This window comes from Eubalaena glacialis, chromosome 2 (assembly GCF_028564815.1).
Source record: "Eubalaena glacialis isolate mEubGla1 chromosome 2, mEubGla1.1.hap2.+ XY, whole genome shotgun sequence".
NCBI classification, from domain to species: Eukaryota; Metazoa; Chordata; class Mammalia; order Artiodactyla; family Balaenidae; genus Eubalaena; species Eubalaena glacialis.
The window spans coordinates 193,134,861-193,148,582 of NC_083717.1; the positions used below are offsets into that span (position 1 = coordinate 193,134,861).

At 39.8% G+C, this 13,722-nt stretch overlaps 1 protein-coding gene across 10 annotated transcripts in view; it reads left to right on the top strand.

Moving 5' to 3' along the window:
* TRAF3 (TNF receptor associated factor 3) overlaps positions 1-13,722 on the top strand; it is a 110,583-nt gene that overhangs the window by 51,766 nt on the left and 45,095 nt on the right. For 7 of the 10 annotated variants that reach the window (XM_061181303.1, XM_061181299.1, XM_061181298.1 and 4 more), the window contains one exon: positions 8,313-8,436. The exons of the other annotated variants lie outside the window; for them this stretch is intronic. In XM_061181303.1, coding sequence (XP_061037286.1) covers positions 8,426-8,436 — 11 coding nt within the window. In that variant the 5' untranslated portion in view covers positions 8,313-8,425. The remainder of the gene's footprint in view (positions 1-8,312; positions 8,437-13,722) is intronic. 10 annotated transcript variants of the gene reach the window in all.

Genomic DNA, 13,722 nt, shown 5'->3' on the forward strand with positions numbered 1-13,722 from the left:
TTCCTTCATCCGGTACATAGCCCTCTGCCTTTTCATCTTGTCTATCCTTCTGTGAATGCGGTTTTTGTTCCACAGACTACAAGATTGTAGTTCTTCTTGCTTCTGCTGTCTCCTGGATAACATTTTAAAGATAATTTGAGTGTGCAAATGGCAAATCCGATTTTGCAGCATAAATCTGTATTGATTCCCACGACATCCTGAGTCAGTGAGCACGCCTTTGTTGGTGCACTCTATCTGGTAACAGACACGGTTGTTAAGCACATGGGTTCGAGGGGCAGACTGAGCCCCGACTTGCTAATGTGTAATGTTGCGAAGTTGCTGAATCTTTGTGTTTCAATTTCCTCATCTCTACAATGGAGTGGAAAAAGGAAAAAGGTATTTGTAGAGTTGTGAGGAATAAATGAATAACGACAAGATTAAATTAATACTAACTAATAAAAACTGTGACTAATGTGTATTGAGTGCTTCCTGTGTGGTAGGCACTTTCTAAGTGCTGAGGATACAAACCTGATGGAGACACAGTTGTGTCTTCAGGAGGCTCACAGTCAGGTGGGAGGGAGAAGGAAGCAAGGCTGGTACAGGCTTGTACGTGTTGTGATGGGCGTCCTCCTCGTACAGTACAGACCAGGGTTTGAGGAGGGTCACTTTCCCTGGGAAGGGAAGGTTCACAGGAATATGCGAGTTTAAGTCCACTTTAATTAAAAGGAGTTTAATTCCCCAGAAAGCAAGTGCTTGCCGTGTGTGCCTGGCACCTCGTCAAGTGCCAAGAGTTAGTGTGAATAGTAGATTTCAAGACATGTGAATGTAGTCTTGGGGATGAAGTGTCTGACAGGACGGTGGAGGGGATTGGAGAGAAGGAGCATGAACACAAGAGCAGAAAGGGCACCAGTGGAGCAGAGCTTGCAAGCCCACCCTGGTGTTGAGGGAGGCTGGCTCTCGGCAGGGGAGGGCCTGCTGAGCCAAGCTGGGGGAGGTAGACTCACACCCAAGGCCGGGTCAGAAGGACAGAGTGGGGAGGGAAGTGTGTGAGGGTGCTTCGTGAATTTGAATGTGTTGGATTGTTAAATTAATTTGAGTTTCATGAGTTCTAGACTATTTCTTCATAAAAATTATGACTTTTAACCATGGCTTGTCTGTGGCTGCTTTCATACTAAGTATGTAAATGAATGGCCATGGATGTGTTCCAATAAAACTTTATTTATAAAAATAGTAGCAAGTTGGATTTGGTCCTCAGGCCATAGTTTGCCAGTCCTGGTCTAGAGACAGTTTCTACATTACAGGACAGGGAGAGCGAAACCAGAGTCCACTAGCCTTACTGAAGTAGCAAAACAGAGATCAGAGTTTGGAGAGCACAAGGCAGCTAGAATTTGAGGGGCAAAGTATAGGGAGTAGGGAGCTACTTAGAGAACTCCAGAGATCTGCAGAAGGACCCCCTGAGATTTGGGCCGAGTACTGATCTACACGTACATCAGAGGAAACACCTCAAAGCAAGGAAAAGAAGCACCAGAAAGGAGTGGACTCAACACTTTTTGGACATCACACAGAGCTGAGATAGTTTGTGTTCCCACCACCCAGGGTGGTATCAGTTAGGTCCTTTTAAAGCTTGTTTTTTAATCTTTGTGAGGGTGGGTTCAGAGCAGCTTTTTCATTTAGGGCATCAGGTAGATTCCTCAGAAGGGTATCACCTTAGTAATGGGACTGAATCAGCCCTGGACTAAAAGACTGCTGCAGACTTGCCCTAACTGATTCCAGGTAACTTAACTACATTCCCAGAACAAAGCCCCAACTATATTTAAAAGGATATTATGATAAAATCCAGCACCCAACAATGTAAAAAAGTTTGTATCCAGCATCTAATAAAAATTACCAGGCATGCAAAGAAGCAAGAAAATATATTAACCAGGAGGAAAATCAATCAATAGAAACCCAGAAATAACAGATGATGAAATTAGCAGGCAGGGGCATTAAAATAACTATTATAAATAAGTTCTACATATTCATGAGGAAAATGAGCATAATGAGTGAGTGATATGAAAAAGACTGAACTAGGACTTCTAGAGATGAAAAATATAATAGAGAAGTGAAAAATACAATAGATTAACAGCAAATTGGCTGTACAGAAGGAAAGATCAGTGAACTTCAAGATATAGCAATAGAGGACTTCCCTGGTGGCGCAGTGGTTAAGAATACTCCTGCCAACGCAGGGGACACGGGTTTGATCCCTGGTCCGAGAAGATCCCATGTGCTGCAGAGCAGCTAAGCCCGTGCACCACAACTACTGAGCCTGCGCTCTAGAACCCGCAAGCCACAACTACTGAAGCCCATGCGCCTAGAGCCCGTGCTCCGCAACAAGAGAAGCCACCGCAATGAGAAGCCCGTGCACCGCAGCGAAGAGTAGCCCCCACTCGCTGCAACTAGAGAAAGCCCATGCACAGCAACGAAGACCCAGCGCAGCCAAAAATAAATAAGTAAGGTAAATAAATAAATTTATTTTTAAAAAAAGACATAGCGGTAGAAGCTATCCAAAATATGGTAGAAAGAATAAAGAAGATTGAACAAAATAACAGAGCATTAGTGACCTGTGAGACAAAATCAGCTGTTTCAAGATATGTGTAACTGGAGTTCTAGAAGAAGAGGAGAGAATGGAAATGGTATTTGAAGAAATAGTGCTTGAAAAATGTCCAGATTTTTTGAAGACTGCAAACCATGATGCTCACAAACCCCAAATAGAGCAAACAGAGAAAATCATACCAACGTGCCACGTAATCCAATTGCTGAAAAACCAGTGATGAAGAGAAAAAAAATCTTAAAAAGCAGCAAGAAGAAAAGAAGACATGTTACAAAGGAACAAAAATAACGTCAGAAGACTTCTGTCCAGAAGTTGTGTAAGCCACGAGACAACAGTGCTGTTTTTAAAGTAGTGAAAGGAAGAAACCTGTTAATTTAGAATTCTGTACCCAGTGAAAATATCTTTCAGAAATGAAAGTGAAATCAAAATTTCTAGGCCAAGAAATGCCGACAGAATTTATTGCCAGCAGAACTACAACTACAAGAAATTTTAGAGGAAGCTCAAGTAGAAGCAATATGATACCAGATGGAAATTTTTACACAAAGGAATGAAAAGAACCAAAAATGGTCAATAATTGGCAGATATTCACACTTTTAATCTTTTTTTAATTGATTATTTAAAGGAAAAATAACAATGTATTTTGGGATTTATAATACTTGTAGAGGTAAATAACAACAATAGCACAAAGGTTGGGAGGGGAGAAATGGAAGTACAGTGTTACTGTATCTCAAGTGGCATAATATTATTTGAAGGTAAACTGTGATGAGTTGAAGATGTGTATTATATCTAGAAAAATCTCTCATCAGTGGGGAAAAAAGAAACATTAATTGCCAGTATCAGGGATGTAAAAGAGGATATTATTACAGATCCTACAGATGTTGAATGGGTAATAAGGAATATTGTGAATAATTTTATGCCAATAAATTTGACAACCTAAATAAAATGGACAAACCCCTTGAAAAACATAAACCACCAAAGCTCACTCAAGAACAAATGTATAGCATAACTATATATTTATTAAAGAATTTGTAGTTAAAATCCTTACCTCAAAGAAATCTTCAGGTGCAGATAGCTTCACTGATAAGTATTAAACACTTAAAGAAGAAAGAATACTAAATCTGACAAAAACTTTTTCAGAAAACAGAAGACGAGCGAATGCTTCCTGTCTCATTCTGTAAGGCCAGCCTTATCCTGAAAGCAAAACCAGACAAAGACATTATAATAAAGGAAAAACCACCAAGCAGTATTTGTCATATATACAGCATCCTCCATAAATTTTAGCAAATAGAATCCACTAGGCAGCATATAAAAAGGATGTTACATAATGATCAAATTTATCTCAGGAATGAAAAATGGCTTAACATTGGAAAATCAATCAATGTAATCCACCACAGTAATAGATCAAAAGAAGAAAAACGAGAGTGAAACACAGAGATGGGAATGTGGAAAACACAAAGGGAAGGCAGGAGACTGGAAATAGTGAGCTCTGACACATGTATAATTGGTTCTGAGGAGGGAGGAGAGAGGATGGTGCAGAAGCAGTATTGGAAGAGATAATGGCTGAAAATTTTCCACAGATTATGAAAGAAGCCAAACCACAGATCCAAGATGTTCAACAAATGACTGGCAGGATAAGTAAAAAGAAATCCACCCAAACACATAGTGAAACACATGATTATCTATAAAGGAACAGTAATAGACTTCTCAGCACAGGCAATGAAAGCCAAAAAGACTTGAGGTAATAGCTTCAGTACACTAGAAGAAAGAATTCTGTATCTTTTTTTAAAAAAATGAATGAATATTGTATAAAACATTAATAATGACAAGATATACACATGCATACACACACAACAGTAGAATATAAGTTGGAAAGATGATGAATGGAGTTAATATTTTAAGGCCCTTGCTGTCCAAGGGAAGGGTAAATATATTGATTAACATTGGACTTTGGTAAGAACCTATACATTATAATTTCTAAAGCAATTACTAAAAGAATAGAAACAATATGTAATTTCCAGATGACTGGGGAGCAGGGACTAGAATGATAACAAGTAATCCAAAAGAAGCAAATAGAAAGCCACTGGTAACATAATAGAATTAAATCTAAATGTGAGTAATTGCTTCCGGTGTAAATAGCGTAAGTGTTCCAATTAAAAGACAAAGATATCAAGTAAGATATTCTAAAAATCCAACTATACTGTTTATAGAGACCCACCTAAAACATGAGGATTAAGAGATGTTGAAAGAAAAATGATGAAAAAAATAAACTATGCAAACACTAGCCAAAAGCAAGATTGTATAGTGTCAGAAAAAATACAGTTTAAGGCAAAAAAAACAGTACTAGAGATAATGAGTGTCATTTCATTTAATAGAGTTGGCTACTAGTTCCTATAACAAAACATTCAGTAGTTTATTATAAGCAAATTCATTTCTTACACAAAGTCCAGTACAGATAGTCCTGGTTGGCATATTGCTTTCCAGATGGTCATTTGGGGATTCAGCTTCTTCTACCTGTGACTCTGCCATCTCTTAGGACTTGGAATACTCTGCAGGAGCCTCTGCATTTGGGGGAGTATGGAGACTCACACCAGTATTCACAGGCTAGGCCTGAGGGTGGGGTACATTACGATCACATTCCGTTAGGGGGAGCCCAGGTCGTATAACCAAACTTAACTGCAAGGGAGGTTGGGAAATACAATCTAGCTTTGTGCCCAGGAAGTAGAAGAAGCAAGTTCGGTCAACCTGTAGTCTCTGTCACGGTTTGTAATGGTAAAAGGTTCAATTCAAAAGAGAGTCATAATAATTCTCAGTGTGGAGAAGCCTAATAATATGACTTCAGAGTATCCAAACTAGAATTTGCGTAAGTACAAGGAAAAAATTGAGAAATTTACAGTTATCGTGGAGATTCCAACACCAGTCTCAGTAACTGATAGAATAAGCAGGCCAAAAATTAAAAAAATTCTGTAAGCACAGATGTTTTACATAGGATCAATACCCTTGGTCTGATATACATATAAATAACATTCCATCCAAAACCTGCAACGTATACTTTATTTTCAGGCACACAGAAGACATTTCTAAAAATTGACCAATACTAGCCCATAGTGCAATACGTTTCAAAGATTATAATAATACAGATTATAACCTCTGACCTCAGTGGAATTGAGCTGTAAATCAGTCACAAAAAGATAATTATAAAATTCCTAAGAGCTTAAAAATAAAGGAATATTTTTAAAATATTCTAAGAAGATGACATAATGGAAGTTAGAACATGCTTTTAACTGGCTGAAAATGAAAATACTATACATCAAAACTTGTAGAATGCAGCCAAATCTCTCTGTCCATGGAGAGATTTTATAGCTTTAGAAAGGTAGAAAAGCTGAAAATTAGTAGGCTAAGTATCATTCTAATTAAAAATTTGAAAAAGAATAGCCAAAAAAAACCCCAAAAAGCCCAAAGGAAGAAAATCAGAGCAGAATTAAGCAAATGGAAATTTTACAGTAGAAAAGAACAACAAAGCACCCAGATTGGTTCTTTGAATAGTTTAGTAAAATTGACAAACCTCTGGTGAGATAAGGGAGAAAAAAGAGGAGGCACAATCAATGAAAAGAAAGGAAAAAAGAGAAGCTACTTTGGATTCAGTAGACTATAAAAAATCATAAAACATTATTGGAAATAGCATCATGTCAGTAAATTTGGAAATTTAGATGAAATAAACAAATTTCTTGAAAAATGTAACTTTCTAAAAGTAGCTGCAGAAAAAATAGAAACCTTCACTAGTCCTATAACCATTGAAAAAATAGAATCAGTAATTAAAATTTTTTAGGCACAGATGGCTTCATTGTTAAATTCCACCAGACTTTCAAGGAAGAAATAATTCCAATCTTACCCACATAACTTCCTCAGAATAAACCAGGGAAAACCTCCTAATTTATTTTATGAGGTTATCATAACTTTGTTACTAAAACCCAATAGGGATAGTATAATTAGTGAAGTGTTTATAGCAGACAAGGACAAATAAATTACAGCTATTGATTTTTCATTCTCTTGCCAAAGAAACATTCAGAGTTAACTTGCCATTTGGCAAGAACTGTAGTTCAAGTTTGGGTGATAAACTGATTTGACTTACAAAATGTGATTGAAATAATATGGAGGCCGTGTGTGTGTGTGTGTGTGTGTGTGTGTGTATGTGTATGTATTATCGTGTGTTACCTTAATTGATCTCTGCCGCTTACTGAGTAAATTAAAACACATGTTTTATAATGAGTGATCATATCAGTGAGGGCTCTTTCTGATGTAACTGGACCTTAGCTGTTACAAGCAAAGGGGGATTTATTGATCACCTAATTAAAAAGCCTCAGGGCTGGCTGCAGTTGAGTCAGTTTCTTCCCCAGCATCTTCCTCCATTCGTGCTCTATTCTCAAAGAGCCTCTTCACTCCCATGTGCTCATGTTCAGTTTCTTTGGGAAAGAGTGAAAATCTCTTTAAGTCCCAGAGGAGGAAGAAAAGACTCGATTCATTTTGACTTTGGTTGTGTGCTCACAGAGATGAAACAACTCTGGCCGGGAATAGGCTGCTCTTACTGGCCAGCCTCCACCCCACCCTGACACCCGTCCCCTTGTGCCTGGGTGTTGGAACCAGTGTCTCTGGAAGCTGGTGGACTGAGAGTGGGGGGGTTACACCTGGTGAGAAATTGGAGTGCAGTAACCATCGGAAAAGTGAACGAATGCTTGGTTGCAAAATTAAATCTCCATTGCAGCAATTGTCAGATGTAAAATTTCATGAGTTTTTCTCCTAAATAATTATAAAATTTTACATAATAAAGGATTCTTAGGACACCACTACATAGCCATTCAGTTAGCAAGAATTAAAAATAGTCTGACAAATTTTGGAAATGTTGAGCAGCAGAAACTCTCTCATACCTTCTTGTGGGAGTGTAAATTGTTACACCCGCCTGGGGAAGTAGTTTGTTTGGCCTTGTGAAGCAAAGTTGTATATACACTTACCCAGTAATCTAGCAGTCACACTTGTAGGTGTATACACTAGAGGAATATATGCCTATATGCTTAAGATAGTTGTGCCAGAAAGATCTCAGTAGTGCTAATATTTGCTCCAAAGCAGAAATTACCCAGGGGACAGGGGAATGGATAAGTGAATTGTGGTATATTGCATGATGGAATATTATAAGCAATGAAAACAAACAACAGAGCCAGCAAAAACAATGGAGCAAAAAGAAAGCAAGACAGAAGAAGACACACTGTATGACTGTGTTTATGTAAAATTCAGAAGCTGGCAAAAATAAACTATCAGTTGGAGCTACGTGCCTAGGTGATAAATCTAAAGAAAAGCAAGGAAATGATAACCATAGTTAGGGTGGTTGTTACTTAGAGGCGGAGGAAAGGGTTTGGGATCAGGGAGAGGCACCCAGCTTTTTTTTGGTTGCAACAGTGTACCATTCCTTGGTCTGGTGGTAGTTGGACTAGTGTTTGCATAATAACCTTGTGAAACTGTACATACATGTTTCCTGTGCTTTTCTATGTGTAAATAATCCGAAGTTATCCAGACTTTGTCATTTATGTTCAACTCAAAAAATGCAGAAAATCCAAAGCACATGTTTATATAGAATGGTTAAAAAAGTTTTCTCTTAAACTTCTTACTTCATCATTTTTTAGAAATTTCCATTTTTGAAATTCTGTTTTTAAAATTTTCCACATGTGAGTTAACCACGTATCTTACTTCCTAGGTAAGGGACTCCACTACATTATCTGAAGAAGGATAAGGTTGACGCTGCTTTGCTTTTTCTTTATTGAAATCTCTTCCCGCCTGATCAAGCTTAGATACATCTTCTTACAGCATATGACACACAGGTATGTCACTAGAAAATTTTAATTTGTGTGGATTTCCTTCTTCAGCTGTTACTTGTTTGCTTTGCATGACAGTGAAGTAATTAAATTCAAAAACATCCTGAACTTACTCACTTTTGGCTTTAGCAATTTCATTCTATAACAGGTGTATTGGACTGTCTTCTGCTTACATGGCACTGTATTTTGGTGTGCATCTGACTTTTTTTTTTAAAACCAGCATTAAACTTTGCAAGTGATAGACATTACACCTGATGGCTTAGTAACAATAATGAGTTTGAAAACCAAGGTTAGCGGCATGCATCTCTGCCTGCCCTCTGAAAGCCCTGAGACCCAGCCTTCCCTCGGAGGATGCCGCTGCAGTAAAGGTGCCAGTGGCTTGAGGCTGGAGGCCTGCCCAGCTGAGTATTGCATCTTTTGATACAGGAACTGCTTGCTCCTTAACCATCTTTCTCTAGGAGTTTGAAAGGAAACAAAATACCCTGCGTTTTAATCTCTAATTTGTGATTGAGTGGCATTTTATACTTGAAATTAAGAACTCTTTAATATATTAGAACATAAAAATGAATATGAAACGGGTTTGAAATGTTTGCATCCAAAGTAAGATTTAATACATAGCTATTTTTGATAAATTCATAAGTATCAAGAAAACTGGTATTTAAAATTTTATTCATAATCACAGTACCATTCAATTTTCCCCAGTAGTCTCAATTTGTTTTAGTTTGTTTGAAGCAGGGTCCAAACAGTTGCATTTAGCTGATCCGGCTCTTAAGTCTCTGTTAATCAATTGATTGCTCCACCCTATCCCTTTTCTTCCGTGCATTTTCTTTTTTGTAAAATCCAGGCTGGTTGTTCTGTAGTCAGGGGTGTCCCTGTTTTGACTTTTGCCATTTCCATTGAACACATTCTTCTATCCCGTTATTTCCTGGGAGGTGGTAGGTAGATCTAGAAGTTCGACTGGCTCAGCCTTTGAGCATGTGCACTCGGAGGTGGTGGTGTGTCCCCTCACCAGGAGGCACTTGGACTCACAGTCATTAGGGGTTGTAAATGATGATAAGTTTCATCCTTTACTCTGCCTTTTTTTTTTTTTTAATTTGGCTGCGTTGGGTCTTTGTTGCTGCACGTGGGCTTTCTCTAGTTGCGGCAAGTGGGGGCTACTCTTCGTTGTGGTGTGCAGGCTCCAGGAGCTCGGGCTCAGTAGTTGCAGCATGTGGGCTCAGTAGTTGTGGCACGCGGGCCCTAGAGCGCACGGGCTTCAGTAGTTGTGGCTCACTCACAGGCTCTAGAGCGCAGGCTCAGTAGATGTGGCGCATGGGCTTAGTTGCTCCGCGGCATGTGGGATCTTCCCAGACCAGGGCTTGAACCTGTGTCCCCTGCATTGGCAGGCGGATTCTTAACCACTGCGCCACCAGGGAATTCCCTGCCTTGATTCACCGAAATGCTAACTGTTTGGTTACCCTAAGGGACAGTTCAAATAGGAAAGGTAGGACAAATGCCTGATTCTTTCTCTTTATGGGTTCTCAAAATAATGAGATGGTCTCATAGCCGCTCCAAAAGTGACCAGGGATTAAGTATCAGTGTAAACTCATGAATTTAAGTATATGTGGTGTGCTTAAATCCACTGCAGTTATTACTCTCATGGATGCTAGGATTGTGCCACTTTTGCCAGTGGAGCCTCTTTAAGTTGACTTCTTGTCCTTTGACGTGACCCGTAGCCTTCCTTTCCTTGGTTTCTGAAATGGTAAGATGTTTCGGATTCGTTTTGTACTTTTTCACCCCAGGCCTGGAATTGGCTATTTCTCTAAGCAGCTCTGGTTCCCTCTTGTAGAAAACGGTACCTTGAGACCACAGACTGGGCACTAGGGATACTCGTTGCTATAAGGCTGGTTATTGTCTTGGGCCTTTTTGGTGGACAGCCAGGAAATACACTTTTTAATCATGAGTTCATACTGATACTTTTGTTTCAAATTCAGGATTATATGGTTTTTACTTCTTTGATTCTGTATTGATGTGTCTTTTCTCTTATGCTGAAAATCTTGGTTCCTAACAACATTCACATCATTACTTACTTGTTTTAACCTATAAAATAAACGTGGTAGTTTTAGAATAATAATACCAACATATTACCAACCAGTGTATGATTACTGAAAACTGTTTGAGATTTTCTGCAGTTCTTTTTGTCCTCAGGGTAGATCCCTAGGGATGTTCTGCCGAATTATTAAGTTTTAGCGTCACCTGAGCCAGTTCCTCAGTGTGCCACCAACTTGCTACACAGTTAGAGTCATTTATTTTATTTTTATTTTAAGGAATAGCTTCTTTTTAAATTTTGCGTTAGACGTTTATAAAAAATATTTTCATGGTTACAAGTCAAAATAAAGTATTTTCAGAAATCTAGCTTTCATTCCTGATCTTTATACCCTGTTTCTTCCCTCCTCCACAGTTAACTTTTTTTTTTTAGTTTTTGGTTTATCTGTCTATTTGTAATATAAGTATGTGTGTGTGTGTGTGTGTGTGTATGTGTGTACCTACGGCCCTCTTTCTTAGAAAATGGTAGTATACAGTACAAGCTCTTCTCCATCTTTTTAAAAAATATTTATTTGTTTATTTATTTATTTAGGCTGCGCCAGGTCTTAGTTGCAGCATGTGGGATCTTTAGTTGCGGCACGCGGACTTCTTAGTTGTGGTATGCAAACTCTTAGTTGCGCCATGCGTGCGGGATCTAGTTCCTGACCAGGGGTTGAACCCAGGGCCCCTGCATTGGGAGTGTGGAGTCTTACCCACTGGACCACCAGGAAAGTCCCTCTCCATCTTTTTTTTTTTTTTTTTTTAATTTAACAACATATCATGAGCTCACAGCATAGCAGTATATAGAGATTCTCCTCATCCTTTTTTACAGCTGTATAGTATTCCATCATGTTGGCTATACTATAGAAAAAAATTAACTTTAAAAAATGTGTTGGCATTAATCAGTATATGTTTCTCCTGCATATAAATGTCATCAGTTTTGCTCTTTATCCAATTGCAGATTTCTCAGTAACTTTGGGACCTTCCTTGCAAGTGCATCACTTGTCTTGGCCTGGTTTTCCTTATGTGTAAAATGAGAGACTTGGACTAGAAGCTCAAGATGGGCTATTTTAGCTGGCAGAGACTGCAGATGAGTAAAGTGAACCTGAGAGCATCTCACTAGCGACAGAATGACCACCCTGTAACCAAGGCCACGGTGGTGATGGGGAATTAGGTTGGAGGCCATGGAATCGACAGGTCTTGATGAATGATTGAGTGTCAGAATCAGGGAGATGGGGACAGTTCTGCCTTAGGCAGCTGACCAGGTGATGGTGTCACTCCCTGAGATGAGAGCAGGTTGTTTCTGAGTAGGTAGAGAGGTGAGTTGGACAGGAATGGGAAGCACTGAAGATGACAAATTCCATCTGGGCTGTGTTGACCATGAGACTCCTGTGCAATACGACAAAGTTAGAGGGGTCGTCTCGGAGCTCAGTGAGTGTGGGGATCAGAGCCAGAGGCTCGTCTGTGCAGGTCTGATTGCCCAGCAGGAGAAAGAAGGGGATCTAGATCAGCACCTGAACAGCTCCTACCTTTCAACCACAGGTAGAAGTGGGAGAGTCTGTGAAAGAGATGGAGAAGGAGCACAGAGCCAAGAGCCACTGATTTTTTAATTCCCATGTTGTATTCTAAAAGTGATTTAAATATGGTAATCCACTCCTAAGTATGGCCATGTTTTATGCTTTTCACTCTTATTTCCCAGTAAAGTCGATGCTCCAGGAAAATGAACCTTATCACACAACCTGCAGCCCAGGAGCCTCCAGGCCGGGCATGACCTCAGAGCAGCATCCACTTGGAAAGGTGCGGCCCCTCTTAGTTGCTTGTCAGGTGGACGGAGCCCTCAGCTCTCCTCCCTCCTTCCTGTCCAGATGGCAGGACTCTGGCCCTTGGCCAGGAGAGGCACAGCCTTTTTGCACATAGTCAGAGTTGAATGAATGCTTTTTTGAAAATCCTAAGTCATTTGAACCAAGCGCTATTGGCAGTGTTGGGCCTCAAATAGCTATTGTTTTCCTAAAGGAAAGACCTTTTATACTATGGTTTTAATCAGCTGCTTTTCCAGCTGCATGCCTGTGTCAGTCTGTCTCTCTCCCTTTCTCTCTCTCCTATGTGGGGCTTTTCATTTGTGATTATGAGCTGCCTATTTGTTTGGATAAGAATCTAGTCTCCTCTTGTCTTTGCTTTCCCAGCGAGTTAGCCACGCGCTCGCTCCCTCGGCAGAGCGTTTGGCATCAGGTATCATGAGAAGAGACAGTGTGCTGAAATGTTTGCATAAATATGGATTGCCAGAACACTTTTTTTATCAACAGGGCACACCTGTCTGTCTGTGGTTTTCTCCCTTCTCCCTTTATTGGCATCGCTTGGATGATGTTTTTAATTTCCCTCCTGGGCTTGATGTTGAGCTTGTTCTTCTGCATCTTTGTTGTGTTTAGTACTTTCGTGCTGGCAGGAGCCATTTTCTTTGTTTATCTGATGCTTCCCTTTTTTGGTTTTCCCCGGGCTTTCCAGTTCTTGGAACACCCTTTTGTCAGCAGATGTACATTTGTTTCCAGTTTCTAATCTCCAAGTAAAATGTAGCTCAACTTAAATCACAAAAGTAGGGAACATAAAATAAATCATTAGGGTAATGAAGGCATAGAGGAAAGTGAAAGGCATCCAGTCCAATTCTTTGCTGTATTTCTAAGTACAGATATGCCTCAACTGTGAGAGAAGGGCTTCCTGAGTAGCTGGCTAGAAACTAGAATTTTATGAAATGAATTTCTCAAATAGAGACTTTTTTCTTTTGGGTAAAAATATGGCCTCAAAATACAGTAAATCCATACCTAAACATGTAGCAAAGAGTAAATAATATAATAATAGAGTAATAACTCTACTCTACTGGAAGCTGCAGAATCTGAATTCTAGAAATGGGTACACTAGACTCTGTGACAGGCCCTGGTTCATGGTGCAGGCCCAGGACACCAGCTCCGAGGCCACCTCTTCCTGGGGCTTCTGGTCTTGCCTCCTGTTCGGTTCCTCAGAGCGCACTGACTCGGGTGCTGTTCCTTGGTCGCATACTTTCCCTTCACTGTAGCTTCCTTTGCACTCTCTTTGCCTAGTGTATCTGTTGTTACTATTCAGCAGAACATTTTTCTTTATGTGTGTGGGAGCAGACAAACCTGATGCTAGAATGAGGGTGGGAAAGTGAGGTATTGGCAGTGGCCCAGGGTGCTAACCAGAGGCATGTGTGTCCAG